Source organism: Lacerta agilis, chromosome 1 (assembly GCF_009819535.1).
Source record: "Lacerta agilis isolate rLacAgi1 chromosome 1, rLacAgi1.pri, whole genome shotgun sequence".
Taxonomy (NCBI): Eukaryota; Metazoa; Chordata; class Lepidosauria; order Squamata; family Lacertidae; genus Lacerta; species Lacerta agilis.
In genome coordinates, this window is record NC_046312.1 from 105,265,085 (window position 1) to 105,281,371 (window position 16,287).

Genomic DNA, 16,287 nt, shown 5'->3' on the forward strand with positions numbered 1-16,287 from the left:
GTGGCTTGCTCCTGATAGCTGGAGAGGAGAATGCAAATGTGGGTATAAACAAATGAACGCTTCGGTGAGGCACAACTAAAGCTCAGAGAAAACAGCAACCACACAACCCTTCAGTTCTACAGATACATCTGTATCTAAACCAGGGGTCGGCAAACTTTCAGCAGGGGCCCAGTCCACTGTCCCTCAAACCTTGTGGGGGGCTGGACTATATTTCGAAAAAAAATATGAATGAATTCCTATGCCCCACAAATAACCCAGATATGCATTTAAAATAAAAGCACACATTCTACTCATGTAAAAACACCAGGCAGGCCCCACAAATAACCCAGAGATGCATTTTAAATAAAAGGGCACATTCTACTCATGTAAAAACACGCTGATTCCCGGACTGTCCGTGGGCCGGATTTAGAAGGTGATTGGGCCACATCTGGCCCCCGGGCCTTAGTTTGGGGACCCCTGATCTAAACTTTAGACAGAAGGCTCAGACTGCATGCCACCACCATGATGTAAATAGGCTAAATTTCAAGAGAACCTAATAAAAATTGCTGAAATAATTAAAAAAAAATGTTTTGAGGGGCAATTTGTTGTTTTCATTTGCAGCTGGTTTGTGGGCTCAAAAAGTGTAGCCCCACTTTTCCTTTAACTGACTTTAATTTCCTCAGGATTCAAGAATATTGGAGCTCCATCTTCTATAACTGATATTTCTGGAACAGACTGTTACTGTGCGCATTCAGATTTGTAGACTTGGAGCCTTTTAAAATTTCTAACCTAACTGTACTAACATTCCATTGCTAGGTGTTATTGCAGGTACCTAAAGTTTCTGAAGTGCTCTGACTCATGTTCATCCCTGGACTATATCTGCCGAATACTACTGTTGCTCCTCAAGCCTTCTTTTAATAAGATCAACAAGGTTTTTTAGGCTGAAACTTCCTACACATACTGTACTGAGCTGAGAATAAGTCAATAAATTCAATGGGAATTACTTTTGAATGGACACAGAATCTCACGGTTAATCTCCGCTTGTAAGACAGTTCCCCATTCCAATATTTTAGGTGTCATCTTTTAAGTTTGGACCGAGTAGGAGTAAATAATTCAATTTACAGAGAGAAGAAAGTTCACATTTGTTTACCACATCGACTGAAATGGCTTTCACCTTAATGCATAGGCTCACGAAAAAACTCAGGTGAGAGTCAACGAGTTCCTTAAAGGATCTCAGTGTTACTGCCTTAAGTAGAGTTTCGCTGGTTAGGGATGAGAATGTTCTCATTGGCATGTTTGGAACATGCGCATTTAGGATCCAGTGATGGGGCAATGTAGCAGAGAATATAAGGGAAAGCACAGCTGGCCTAAAAAATCAGAATGCTAGGAATAAAGTAAAAGAGCCATTTGTTTTGCAAAGGCATATAGTATAACTAGAAATGATAGTTTAATCACATAACTGCAAGCATTTTTATGTGCCAGTGGGGATTTGTTATATGTTAAATAGATCTTTCAAAAATCATAGGGTTTCACATAGAAACCTATTCAATTATAACACATTTTGAACTCTTGTAGCAGGGCTATGTTGATCCATGACCACTAATAGGCTTTCCTTCCTTCTTTTCTTCGAGCTAGTGAGCCACAGCTGATGGGGCATTATCCTTTCAAATGTGTCAGTACTGGAGGGCTGAAGAGAGCCAGGCTGATTCCAAGCTGTATAAAAACTAAGCACATAAGAGTGCTTAATTCACATGGGACATTATATATGACAGAATGGGGATTGTACAGAGCAAACAGATAGGGATTTTAATTAAAGTAGGTGTTTGAAGGCTACAATCCCTGTGCACATTTACAGGGGAGTAAGCCCAATTGAACACAGCAAGACAATGCATTGGGCTGCATGAATAGAATGTATATCTCCCTATAGTGTTCCTATAAGTCCTGTGGCTCTGACATCTTACTCAAGACCGCTTTCCCAGCCTGGATGGAGAGGTGCCACTCAAAAGATGAGAGAGAAGAGAAGCCAGTAGGATGCCGTTGAAAGACCATGTGACCTTTTACCATGTAGAAAGCTCCCAAATGTTCTTGTTCCTAGAAGGAAGCCACAGCAAGATAGGGAGGAGCGTAGCTCAGTGGTAAAGCGCTTCCTTTTTTGTAGAAAGTCTCAGGTTCAACCTCTGGCATCATTAGGGTTGTGTTCACACTGCCACTTACCGCACACACACTGCATTTCCGGTGCTGGGTTTTTAATCCATGTTCACACAGTGTTATCCAAAATGGATATTTAACCTGTGCTTTGTTATAAGGCACTACGGTTCAATGTGTTGTTTCTCAAACTGGTTTCACACTGACCAGAGCCCTATAGCTGTTCCTAAGTTGTCTCTAGCCTTTACATAGGGCAAAGACATCCCTTCCCCTCAACACCCCCTTGGAACGAATTTGGCACTAAAGAAGCTGGGGGGGGGGGAGAGATCTGAGAAATGAACTGCAAAAACAAGGCCATAATGTGAACACGCTCTAGGTAGTGCTGAGACTGCGAAGCTCCACTGTCTGAAACCCTGGACAGCCACAGTCATTGCAAACAATACTGAGCTGGATAGAGCAATGGTCTGACTCAGTATAAGGCATTTTCCTAGGTTCCTACCTAAGACTGTGAATGCCTTTGTGACAGAAAAACCAGCAGGCCACCCGACCTCTTTTTCCCTTACACAATGTTGCATGCAGGCAAACCTGTGGCTCTTAAAACTGAAAGGGAGCACTGAAAAAAAGGAGCAGGACATCAGTCTAGGAGGCAGAGAGAAGAAAACATGGAGCAGCCTTCATGAAGCTGGTGAACTTTAGCTATTTTGGACTGCAAACCCCCCAGCTCCAGCCAGCAGGGAACGAAGGAGGGAGTTGGGTAAGGACCTGAAGGAATAATGGGCAGGCACAAAGGGTTAGGGTTAAGGCTGTTCCTATATTCTCACCATTTGGGAAGCATCTTGCTAGTCCAGCAGATAAAATATGCAAGAGGGAAAAGAGTGGCACCAAATATTTGAGAGAAGTAGGGTTGTTGCTTTTAAATAATGGAATAAAGCTTGTGACAAGCACAGAGGAAGAAGATGACATCATCTCCTGTACATATTTTAATCAAAACTGCAAGCTGATGTTGACAGAAACTGGAGGGGGGGAAGGCAGGCTGCTGTATTAATTCACATGAAGAAATAAGCACCCCCCCATATTAAAAGTGGAGTGGGGAATGTTTTTCAGCTCCCCCCGTCTCCACATACCGGTGGTTGTGGAGACTAAAGGCAAAAGCAGAGAAAGAGATGCGACTCTTACCATTGAAACAGTAGACATAGGTTCTCACCATGCAGATGTCATACCTCACATATACACCTCTACACCACCTATCTGGGCAAGCAAGAGGACATTTTTAAAGTTTGAGGGCACAGCCTGGTAATGGGAGTGGCCTGGGCAAGAGTTCTAGGCATCCAATAGAGACCTAGAGGCCTGAGGTTCCCCACCCTGGTTAAAAAGTTTCCGAGCATTTTTTTTAAATCAAACGTAAACTTTAGAATATGTAAACAAAACGTCCATTCGTCAAACTCTTTCAGGAATCTAGGGTAACTTGCTGCTTTTGTCCCAGACTGAGTTCACACTTTTGACAGGTAATTCCTTTGTGGTTATAAAGGTACTCTCCATCTGTGAAATTGAGACCAGCCATGTGAAATACAACATTAGCTTTCCTATTGTTGCATTTCATAATCTCCGAACTTGATTTCACACGCCGAAGCACATTTATGAAACGAGGAAACCGCAAAAAAAGCGGGGGGGGGGGAATGTTGTCACCTCGTGGTGACATTTCCCTGTCACACACAGGTGATCTTTCCAAGTCCCCCAGAGGAATGGCAACCAAAGCGTTGCCTTTAACGGGCATAGTCCTGGTGGATCTCAAAAGGCTTGCGCACTCATCACCATAAGTGTGTCCTGTAAACACAAATGATGCAAAGCCTTATACATTACAATTGCTATTAAAGTGGTAATCCTGAAAGCAGTTTGGTTCTCTTCATCTACAGAATATATGCAGGAATGTCTGTATATGTCCAACATGGATCAACAGAAAAGCCTGGCAGTGCTACTCATAATCATGTATGATGGTTACAATGCAGTCCTATTTCCTATTAAATCAGAGATGGAGAGAATGTATGTCCCTTCAGATATTGCAGGACTAGCATCATCATTCCTGCCAACTGGCCATGCTGGCTGTGGCTGATGGGGATTGTAGTTCAGCAACAGCCAAAGGTCCCCCACTGCTGCTTTAAAAGAAGCACCCCTCTATTCAACAATAATTTCTCATCCCTTTATTAAATAGTAATTTCAGGATATTGATCTTGCTTTTTACATTTTTCCTGCTGTTGGTGCCTCCCTCGTTTTCCTTTTCCTTTTCCTGTTCTCACACCACATTACAGACCTACAGAAATCAACTGACTTGGATCGCTTTTGGTAGATTCCCGTCTTAAAGCTTTTGTTTAAGTTTAAGGAATTACGTGGCTGCTTTGACTTGGGCAAATACCGTAGTGAGAAAGGTCAGTTCTCTTCTAAAACAAACACAACGTTTGAAGCGGTGTTATATTTGAAGAAAATTAATTCTTAAGTATTCATAAAGCATTATGCACATACAGTATAGACTGTGTTTAACACCTATGGATCTTTGATTAATTTACTCTCGTAGAGTCAGCTTTGGACGCCGGATAGACTTACTTGGTTAGTAATAAGGTTTACAGCTGTACTCAAAAAGGTGCGCGCGCACACACACACACACACTCACACACACACACACACACACACACTCCGAGGCATATATTAGAATCATAGAATTGTAGAGTTGGAAGGGACCATGAGGGTCATCTAGGCCAACTCCCTGCAATGCAGGTATCTTTTTGCCCAATGTGGGGCTCGAACCGACAACCCTGAGATTAAGAGTTTCATGTTCTACCGACTGAACACCCAATCGTACATATATATCTTTAGGGATGCTTCCATGTTACACTAGCTTTCTGGGAACTACTCCAACCAGAGCCGATTGAGAATCATCTTAGGAATAGAGGATATCTGTTCGTATACTGCACCATGTGGTCTTTCCCCCTCTCCCCATTCACTTCAATGAATCGTGTTGCTTCAGTATGTGTTTAGGGAATGCATGTTCAGAATAAGCATACTCTGGAGATGTTCTATCCTAGTGCAGATACACTGCTTTTTTAATGAATGGGTCACCATAGGTTTCATTACAGCCTGTTTCTCTTTCCCCGCTACCTCTGCCTTGGTTCAGAAGCAGGGTAGGGGGGGCGTGGACAGAGACACAGCAGTGTAAGGATAGACCTTCTGGTTCCCACAACAGCATGCTTGCATTTGAGAGTGTGCCAAGGATCAGAAGAAAACCAAGGCTCCACTGAACCCTACGGCGACCACCCCTCACAGTGTGGGTACTGCACTAGAATGGATCGAGACTACCCATTGTGCTCCACTACCCGGAAGGAACAAATTTAACATGGAAGGAGTTTTATATGAATGGGCGACTCTGGCACCATTGCGTGAGAAAGGTTAAAAATAACCCAGGAGGAAAACCACGTTGAAGTGGTTTATCTAATTGGGCAGAACCCAGCTGGTGCTCTTGCAGCCAACGGAAAGACTATCGATCCAGTGAACGCATCTGCTAATGGAAGAAGAGTGGGGGCATTTTTTGCTAATTTCTCCTCCCAGCAACACCTCCCGAAAATCAGCTGCATAGAGTTTAGGCAGTCTCCAGAACATGGTGGAAAGTGGTGGTATTGGGATTTCAGGAGGAAGAGCAAATTTGCAGGTCGTCTCCTTCCATTAGCTGATGATTGAAAACCTTTCTGGGAATGTAAGAGCACCAACTGGATCACTTTACCCTCCCCTACCCCCCCCCCCCCCGTGCGTGTAGAAAGTTAAGAGAGAGTTCTCAAAACACAACCATGTTCATTATTAAAAAGGAGCCAAATATTTCCATCACTCAGCTTTTCGCATTGAACAAAAGGAACAAAGTCTTCCGTGTTATGTAGAAATTATATTTATTGCATTTGATTATGTTTGAGGGTCTCTTGACAGCTAACTGCCTTTTGTAGGGTAGCAGCTTATAGGTACTGATGTGGTTTCAATAAAGAGAGAAGTTTTTTTTTAATGACATTCAGTTAATGGGGGTGCAAGTCATTGATGGTGCTTTTCACTGTGCAGCTCAGTTGCTCTAGCCGTTTTGTTTTTAAAAGTCACCTATTTTTGCTAATGGTGTGTTACATGAATGACTTCCGAAACTCAGAAGACTTAGCTACTGCAGTCTTTTATCCAAGCCATGTGGTATGGTTGTGTTGATTATAAAAGGAGTTGGGGGGGGGGAGAAGTTCAGTGCTGGAATGGCCAATTTTCAAAAGGTAAATTGGAATTTTTAATTATTATTTTTTGCTGGAGCTGCAGAATAGCTCTTTAAAAAGGGGGGGGGAAAGTAATTTCTGTGTGGACCATCATCATTGGGTGTTGTTGTTTTTTTGAAGGCATATCCGCAGTAAAATAGGGTTTCATTGAAAACAGTAAATAGTAGTCTCCATGCAACAGATCCATTATCATTTCCAAACATGCAGGTGCTTTTTAAAAAATTAAAAAATATAAGGTGCCTTGAGAATGCTGGCAGCTTTATATTTGGAACATACAGTTTGTTTTTTTTGTTTATACATATATATATGTATGTATATATTTATATATTTACATTGTTACTGGTTAACCTTACCTTATAAGCTACAAAGTTAGGAAAATATACAGTACTTTTGCATATAATGGTATATCCTTGCAGCCCCTGAGTCAAGTATAGAGGATTTAAATACAAAATAAAAAAGGGGAAAAACCCAGCCATTAAAAGCACTTACATTTTAGATGATGTAAGAGTATAAAAGGGTTATTTCCCAGGAAGACCAGGATCAGAAACATGCCTATGGAGACCCAAGATTCCTACAGTGCTTAGGGAAGAATCTGGCAAGGATGGGTGTCTGATTTGGTGGAGGTAAGCCTTACGATGATGTTGTTGGGGCAGCTCTAAAGACTGGGCATGCTCCTGTTCCAGAAACGATGCCAGGTTGTCTTCTGAGGCTGTGTTAAGATGCACTCCACTCGAGAGAGATTCTTTGGATTTCAGTTTTGATTTTTCAAGGTCTAGAAATTCAGGACACTGAGAAAACGAAACCAAACAACAGTAGGGTCAGAAAGCATTGTTAAGAGTCCATTTCTAATGAAAACCTAAAAGTGAAAGTCTCTCTGTGAAAACTGCATACCCTCCAACACTTCTCTGATGAAAATAGGGACGTCCTATTCTATAATAATGCTATTTTTAAAAATCATTTATACCCTGCCCATCTGACTGGGTTGCCCCAGCCACTCTGGGCAGTTTCCAACACATATAAAACACAATAAAACATTAAACATTTAAAAACTTCCCTATACAAGGCTGCCTTCAGATGCCTTCTAAAGGTTGTATAGTTACTTATCTTCTTGGTTCAGGGGATCACATAACTCCATATCCTCCAACATTTATCTGATGAAAATAGGGATGTCCTAAGAAAAAGTGGGACATGCAGGGATCAAATCAGAAACCGGGATGGCTTCTGTAAATCTGGGACAGTGTCCCTGAAAATAGGGACATTTGGAGGGTCTGAAATGGGGTCTGGCATTATTGTAAGATGTATACATACACAAATAAACACCCCTACCTTCATAGGCAATAGCTTGTCTAATAGACACAGATAAATTCACAGGGACAATGTTATTAATAGCTAACAGTCCTAGTGAGTATACGCTGTTTCAGAGGCACTGTGCCTCTGCTGGGAACAACTGCAGCAGAGGGCTGCAGCTCTTGGATACTGTTTGTGGGGCCCCCATAGGTTGGCCACTGTGGGTAACAGGATGCTGGCCTAGAGAAGGACCCTTGATTTCACCCAACAGGGCTTTTCTCATACTTCTATATGGATCCATCTGATGATGTGCATTCTTGCCCACGAAAGGACACAGCCTAATAAGCCACAGGAAGCCACTGATATATCTGTACCTGTATACAGATGCATACCTGTGAAGGGCTGAAGCTTCTGTCTGTTTTAATAGATGCTATGGGGTGAAGACTTTGCACTATTCGGACAGCTGGCCTCTGATAATCTGCCCCAGTGGCCACCATGCTATAGGCAGGTGGAACAAGTGCCGATTGTCTCTGCAGCAGCTGTAGGATGGTTTGAATGTCAGAAGTCATTTGGGATTCAAGCCTGGGAAAGTAAGAAGAAATCAGTAAGTATGTTTGTAGGGATAACACAGTTTTGGCAAGAAAGAATGAGCCACAACTTGCAGTAACTTTACTTAATACTTGTGAACAAGAATAAACAGGGGAAGAAGATTCCTTATGGCACTCTACGGCTAGCAGTTTTCTTTTGCAGAATCATAGAAGTGTGGAGTTGGAAGGGACTCCAAGGGCCATCTAGTCCACCCCCGTGCAATGCAGGAATCTCGGCTACATCATACATGATGGATGGCCATCCAAACTCTACTTTAAAACCTCCAAGGGAGTCTGTTCCACTGCCAGACAGCCCTTACTGCCAGCAAGTTCTTCCTGATGTTTAGTCGGAAACCTACTTTCTTGTAATTTGAATCCACTGGTCCAGGTCCTAGCCTGTGGACCAGGAGAAAACAATCTTGCTCCATCCTCCACATGACAGCCCTTGAGATATCTGAAGATAGCTAATGTATCTTCTTTGGGCGGGAGGTAGTTTGCATGACAGCCCATAACAGAGCAGATTGCAGGCAACTTTTGAACAGCTGGAACTCAGTGGCAGAAGAATGCTTTCAAAGTTTGAGCCTGATCCAGGTCAGGGGACCAATTTAGCTTTAGGGAAGGAGAAGATCATTTCAGATTTGGTCTAAGGAGGCCCTTCTTCAGATCTCAGACAGGAGCTCATCTCAAGATTTAGTGTCAGGAATATAACGTAGTCCTGGACACAGCAGAGTTAACCGCAGGTTTTCTTGAAGCTTCTGGCTGTAGAGCATTAACTGGACAGCACAACGCAGGAACTCAGCAAACTCACTTGGATAACTATATACAGTATTTATTGAAGCAACTAGTATCCATAAGATACTAGTAGTATGGATACTACTTTACAAATAAAAGAAACAAAACATAAAATCTCCTCTCTGTCTCTCTCTCTCTCAACATTCAGTACATTACTAACAACCAACCACACTAACAACCGACCAACTAACTAACCAGCTCTCACACAGAGCTCATTCTTTAGGAACTCATTGACCAATCACAGGTCGTTGCTAAGGGTCTGGAGAGAGAGCAGATCTTGGCTTTCTGCCAACTGGTAATTGCTACAGATGAAAAGCTGACTTTCTGCACGTAGGCACTTTGAAATCTCTAACACCTCAATGGCTGCACCAGTGTGTGTATGTGGGAGGGGACTATTATAGGAGAGGTTCAGTGGAAGGAGGAGAAAAGGGTGAAGTTTTGTGCCCCATGCTCAATTTCTGAAAGACAAATACAGGTAAAGTATTTCAAAATAACATTCGATCCTGAACATGTTCAATTTCTGAAAGAGAAATAATGTTTATCGGGGACTGGCATGCTTCCCCCCCCACCTCCCCCAGTACTACCTGTGCAGGAACTATGAAATAACCTGGATGTACTAGCAAGATGCTTTCTCTCAGGTAAACAGTTCTATAACTGTGATCCTAATGATCTCAGGTGAGAGGTGCTGCTAAAATGGATAGGTTTTCCATTTGTTCTCGCAGGGGTTTCCATGCAAAACCCTTCCTCGATCAATTTTCACTATGGTGGTTGCTTGCTCAACACACAGGGAATCTCTCATTAAAAGCCTTCCTCCATGTACTGAAGCTCAGACACACAGCAGGGAGTTCTCAGTAGCGTTGCCAAGATTATGGAATTCCCTCTCTTGGGAAGCCTGCCTGCCTCAGCTTGCTTCCAGGCAAGCAGAAAAAGATGCTTCTGTATTTGCCAGGTGTTTGATCTGTCTTAATTTGTATTTTATTTTTTTTGGAGGGGGGAGGGAGAGGGTTTCCTGCTGTTGTGGATTTTGCTACCGTTACTCCTCATTTTATCTCTCTGTTACGGATAGCATTTTGTTACTTTGATGTGGTTACATATTGCTCTTAAACTGTTGTGAGTCACCTTGGGCGCTTTGTTGTCAAAAAGATAAGTTAGATTTAATTCACAAATGAAATAAACAAACACTCACTACACTCTGTCAACTGATCAGAAATCCAGGGAAGTGAAAATGTGGTGGCAGTTTTCACCAGTTCTCAATTAGAGCCACAGTGCTGAGTTCTCAGCTAACGCTGCTCCGCTGCAAATGATTATCCAAAACCACCATAGGTTTGTCAGGCAGGAAGCAGCAGACAGAGCTCTCTGCATGCTTCCTGCTACCTGCTGTCTTGTAACATATGTCATGTTGCTGCATTTTTATTTCCCTCCCCCCCCCCCACTGGAAATTAGGCCACAGCTATTCAGGCTTTATTGGCTCATAGAATGCAAGGGAAGTCTTATATCGGCTTTAAATTGCTTGTTAAAATGTACAGCACAATGTGCCCAGGAGCACTCGGTGACTAATATAGACTGAGTTTGTCAATTCAGGATGAAATTGCCCATTTGTCATGACAAAAGTGCTGACAGTAATGGAAACCTAGGGAAATGATTTTATTTTATTTTATTTTAAAAAAATAAAAGGCTGAACAAAGGCCAATTTGCAATTAGATGCAGTGCTGCTTTCTTACAAGTCTTTTCTGTGCCCGTTTGCAAGATTTATTGCACTTGCAAAAGGGAAGGGGCGTGGTCCTGCGAGATACTTCAGCAATCAGAAACCGAAAGGTCGTGCCAAAGGACATCTTTTGTTTTCATGCCCATTTCATGCCCATTTCTAAATTCAGGGGACAGCTACAACATAAAAAAACAAAACAGTTAAGATAGGATCCATTTTAGTGACTGAACTCTAGTAAATTTCTAATGTTTAAGAGCCTATACTCAGCCAATCATTTCAGATTACAGAGCACTGATGTAATGGGATATTGTTCAGAGTTGCCTGCATTAGCCATTTCCAATACTTAGGCAGTTGTGGGAAGGCAGGAACCTCCAGTCTCCGCAACTGCTTCATGGGGGCAAGACCAAGAAGAGTTGATGTGCTCATTAGGCCTGATATTCCTGTCCAGATCCTGTTCCCCCCCACCCAATAAAGAGTTAACTCCACTTTACTTTGTGTGATTTATTCCTAGCTTGCTCCTGTCGTTAATATAAAATGTATCAGCTGACAAGTAATCTGCCATAATTGAGGACGACTGCCAAATCATGTACTAAAATTCAGGCTGCAAATCTACACTCACTAACCTGAGAGTCCAGGCCCCTGCCCAAACTCCCTATAAATTGTAAGAACAGTAGCTAAGAGAGCCTACAGTATTTATTAAGCATTCGTCCTGATTCATGTGCACAAAACTTACGTAGTGATAAGGCTGTCAGGTTTTTATTGAGGATTCATTCTGATTTGTTTTTTTGGGGGCAGATATATGAAAATGGACATTCATCCTGATTTGCTTGCAGAGTGCTTACAAATCATCCGTTCATCCCACACTTCTCAGTGCATTTCTGAATCACTTTCCTAACTGCAAACAGTTTTCTTAAGTGGATTTGTTGGACAAGGACAACAGAGCCCTTTAATCCACATAAATGGCACAAACATAGAGTTCCAGTATGTGCATTCTGCAAAATACTGAAAATCTGCAGGTGCCTTAAGCAGGATGTCAAAAAAGGAAATGGTGGTGGTGGTGGGGGGGGGCAAGCCACCTTTGGTTCCTCCTCCTCCTATATTTGAAAAATGAAAACCAAGAAAACCCTTTAGTCCACCACAAGGCTAAATACACAAGTTTGTACGTGCGGATAAAAATCTAGCAGATCCCAATATGATTCCTGTATTACCCAGTGCAAACCCAGGCTAAGAGAGAAACAGGAGACTGTTTGACAGCAAATTATGTTTTTGACAATTCTGGGCCACAGATTAATTCTAGGCTGCCTGAAAGAGAAGAATGATAGCAGGCCATCTTCATTACCATCTAGTGAAATCTTGCAGGGAAATGAACCTCCATTAAGGAGAAGTTGAGTGTTTCCTTCCCGATTTGATTAAATGCCTTGTCCCAATGACAAAGAACTCTTCCCCAGAGAATGGGGAATAATAGCTGCCTCTCTATTCTTTCTATGGAATATTGCTGGCTGGACCACTTGTTGCCCTGGGGATGATCTTCAAAACAGCTTAGGAGACACAATATGATTTGTTTACAGGAAGCTTGGCTTGTCACTATTGATTCAGACAAAATTATTTTACCTGGGTGTAAAGCTTATAAACTAGCAGGAAAAGGCTTTGTCACTTTTTTCTTAATATGGCCCTAAAATTGAGGAGTGAACAAACAAGCTTGAATTATGTTTTCTCTGGTAATTACAGTATGGATTCCTCTTTCCTCTCTTTTAATAGTTAACATCTATATCAGCCCTGGGAACCTGAAATCCTGTATAGAATTAACTTGGAACAAATTGTGTTTTAGAATTGAGTTACTGTGTACAGATATATTGACTCTATTACTGTCTTGGCAGGTTATTTTAACACATATGGGGCAAGGACAACAAAGAACTAACAGTTATGTTGGCTCTTGAGGAAGATTCTTATTTTTGCTTTTTTTCCTGCCCTACGATTTGAGAAATGATTAAGTAAATCTTAAAACCCCTCTTCAAATTTAATCTTCAATTCTTAAACAGAAGTCAACGAGATAAATATGGTGACTTTACTTTCATTTGTGCCTTAAGGCTGAGCAAAGCAAATTTTATCTGTGTTCCATCAGATCTCGCCAGTTATTTTATTGATTCGCTTCCTTTTGCTTACAACAATCAGTGGCTGGTTAGCACTGACAGGGCTCATCATTCCGATTGAAGAAAAACTGACCAGGAATAGGTAATCTGTAATTCAGCCTGAAGCTGTTGGCACCAGAAACCTAAAACTTTATTGTGGTAGAATGCACTAGGTCAACTGGGGGTGCTTCCAAGCAGAAGAGCCATTTCACAGGTGGGATTCAATCGCATGCTAGCAAATCCAGGTTGCATAATTAAAATTCAATGTTCTTGGGCAACAGATCCAGTCCCCTCTTCCAAAAAAACCCCCCAAAAAACCCACACCAATTCTGACTTTTTGCAATAAGGAAAGGTAGCCGTGTTGCATGCACACGAAAGCTCATACCAAGAACAAACTTAGTTGGTCTCTAAGATGCTACTGGAAAGATATTTTTTTATTTTTTATTTTGTTTTGCAATAAGGAAAGTGATGGGAAAATACACAGGTATATGTTGGATAACAATAGCTTGATGCAACATCAAAACACATCCTTGCAAGCCAATTAGAATGAATGCTTAATAAGAGGTAATCTGGAAACAACCAAAGTCTAATACTTTTCTCCAGTTACATTATTCTTTTTAAACGACTATTCCACCTACTCATTCATTAGTTATCTACCAACAGGTAGTGGATAATCGTAAAGATGGTCTGATAGTTTGCTTTGCTTTGCAGCCTGTAGCGTGCTCTACTGCTTTGCAGTGCAATCCTATCTGCATCCTAAAAGTCCATTGTGGTTAAAAAAAAAACCCCAAAATGATGGTATTTGGGTATAAAATGACTGGAAAGTTTGATTTCTATAAAATAGAGCAGGTTAATCTCTACAGCATGTAATGTTCAATTGCCCTATGTTCAGATCGATACGTGCCAGTATATTAAATCCGATAATTCAGTCCATCGCTGATAAGCCAGTTGACCTACGTCTTGCTTGGGTTCTCCAAGATGTGGACCCTTATATAACTCTACAGGTTGCTAGATTCCTAACAGCCGTCATCTCGCACAAGAGACAAAATGGGATGTCAGCCGATTACTGATAATTAGATATGTTTTTCAAAAATAGAATTAGACATTGGTTTAAGTTTTGGGTGCCTAAATTTTAACCTTAATTCTTTTTTAGATATGTTTTATCGAAGTGATAATATTGGTCCCTGTGAGTTGTGTTATTATATCCGTGGCCTGTATTGGGTTGTCGTTTTATTTGATTTTATCTGATTTTTGACTGACTGCTTGTTTTGTATTGTATGATTGTACTGTATGATGGGCGCAAATGCCGAATAAACATCTATCTGAGCAGGTTAAATCATTCCATTATCTGAGGGTTTTCTTTACTGGATCAAGCACAGGCATACTTTTATTTATTTGTTATATTTATATTCTGCCTTGCTTTGCTGATAGAACTAAAGGTGGTGTAGATGAGATTTTCAGGTGGTCTCCCATCTCGCCACTGAGCAGATCCTGACTTCTTCAGATTCAACAAGGTTGCTACACCATATAAGGTAAAAAAAAAAAGGGTAAAGGACCCCCGGATGGTTAAGTCCAGGGCGACTATGGGGTTGTGGCGCTCATCTCGCTTTCAGGCCAAGGGAGCTGGCGTTTGTCACAGCTTTCCGGGTTATGTGGCCAGCATGACTAAACCGCTTCTGGCGCAACAGAACACCGTGATGTAAGTCAGAGCGCACGGAAACGCCATTTACCTTCCCGCTGCAGTGGTACCTATTTATCTACTTGCACTGACATGCTTTTGAACTGCTAGGTTGGCAGGAGCTGGGACAGAGCAACAGGAGCTCACCCCGTTGCGGGGAATCGAACCGCCGACCTTCTGATAAGCAAGCCCAAGAGGCTCAGTGGTTTAGACCACAGCACCACCCGTGTCCCGCAGACCATGCCCTGGGACTAAAACAGAGCAATCTGTTACTGGGGTCCTGGAATTTTGGAGGATCTACACATTCCAAAATAAATTGAATCCGCAGAATCTGAAGCCTGTGGCTTTCTTTTCCTATGGGATAATGTCAGAACAAGGCTCTTTTAGGCACCCCACTGGGTACCCCTTCTGTTTTGTTAGATGGGGATATCTGACTACTGGTCAGGCCACTGGCCCACCTTGCTCAGTACTGTCTACACTGATTGGCAGCAGCTCTCCAAGGCTTCAGACAGAATGCTAGGTACTGAAGCTGAGACCTTCTGCTTGCAAAACAGATGATCTACCATAGTAGTTCATGACCCACCCCTTTCAATGTCAAAAAGTGTTTTGACAAGAGGCAATAAATGCAGGCCCAAGATTTCCTTGGGCAATATCATAACCTCCCCTAAAATCTAAGATGCAGCATTTCTGATGAGGAAGCCGTTGAATATGTCCTGCACTTATTTTGTTCTATTACCCCAATGATTCTTCAACATCAACTTCGTTGGACTGGTCATGTTGTGCGGATGCCCGATTATCGTCTTCCAAAGCAACTACTCTATTCCGAACTTATAAATGGAAAGCGTAATGCCGGTGGTCAACAAAAGAGGTTTAAAGACTCTCTCAAAGCAAATCTAAAAAAAAATGTAGTATAAACACCGACAACTGGAAAACACTGCCCTGCGAGTGCTCCAATTGGAGAACAGTCTTTACCAAAGATGTAATGGGTTTTGAAGACACTCGAACTCAGGACGAAAGGGAGAAACGCGCTAAGAGGAAGGCATGCTTGGCAAACCCTTACCGTGATCAACTCCCGCCCAGAAACCTATGTCCCCACTGTGGAAGGACGTGTGGATCCAGAATTGGTCTCCACAGTCACGGACTCGCTGTTAAAACTGTGTTCATGGAAGACAATCTTACTTGGCTACAAATGATGGCCAAAGAAGAAGCAGTAGCACTTCTTTTGTTCTGTTACCTCCCCCCAAATGTGCAGAATAAATTCTTCCATTTCCTATTGAAGGCACGGGTCAACTAGTCAAATAACCAGAAGTCAGAATTTTTACATGCAAATAACCAGAGATCAATAATGGGCACATTTGTCTTGGCTGCCGCTGCAAAAATAAAAAATAAATAAATAAATAAATCTGGATAATTCTGCTGTTTATTTGATAATATCTTGTGCTCTGCTTAGGATAGTTTCATTACTCCATGTTATTTTTATGGTTTCAGCTAATTTTTATTTTTAGCATTACTGGCTGAAACAAATAAATTCTGAATACTCTGAAACAGATGCAGTTATATGGTGAATTGTTGCTGTATGACTAATCAGCTCTACTTCACTTTATTTTGAACAAGGCTGAGAGCTGTGTTCTTTAACCAACTGCTACCATAACATCGTAGGCACTTAGAAGAGAGAAGTGTTGAAATATTATATGGAGTG

At 41.8% G+C, this 16,287-nt stretch overlaps 1 protein-coding gene across 8 annotated transcripts in view; it reads right to left on the minus strand.

Annotated features, from left to right (window-relative positions):
• Positions 1-6,507: 6,507 nt before the first annotated feature.
• KCNH7 (potassium voltage-gated channel subfamily H member 7) overlaps positions 6,508-16,287 on the minus strand; it is a 271,437-nt gene continuing 261,657 nt past the window's right edge. For all 8 annotated transcript variants that reach the window (XM_033166087.1, XM_033166070.1, XM_033166053.1 and 5 more), the window contains 2 exons: positions 8,090-8,279; positions 6,508-7,198 (listed from right to left, as the gene is read on the minus strand). In XM_033166087.1, coding sequence (XP_033021978.1) covers positions 6,929-7,198; positions 8,090-8,279 — 460 coding nt within the window. In that variant the 3' untranslated portion in view covers positions 6,508-6,928. The remainder of the gene's footprint in view (positions 7,199-8,089; positions 8,280-16,287) is intronic.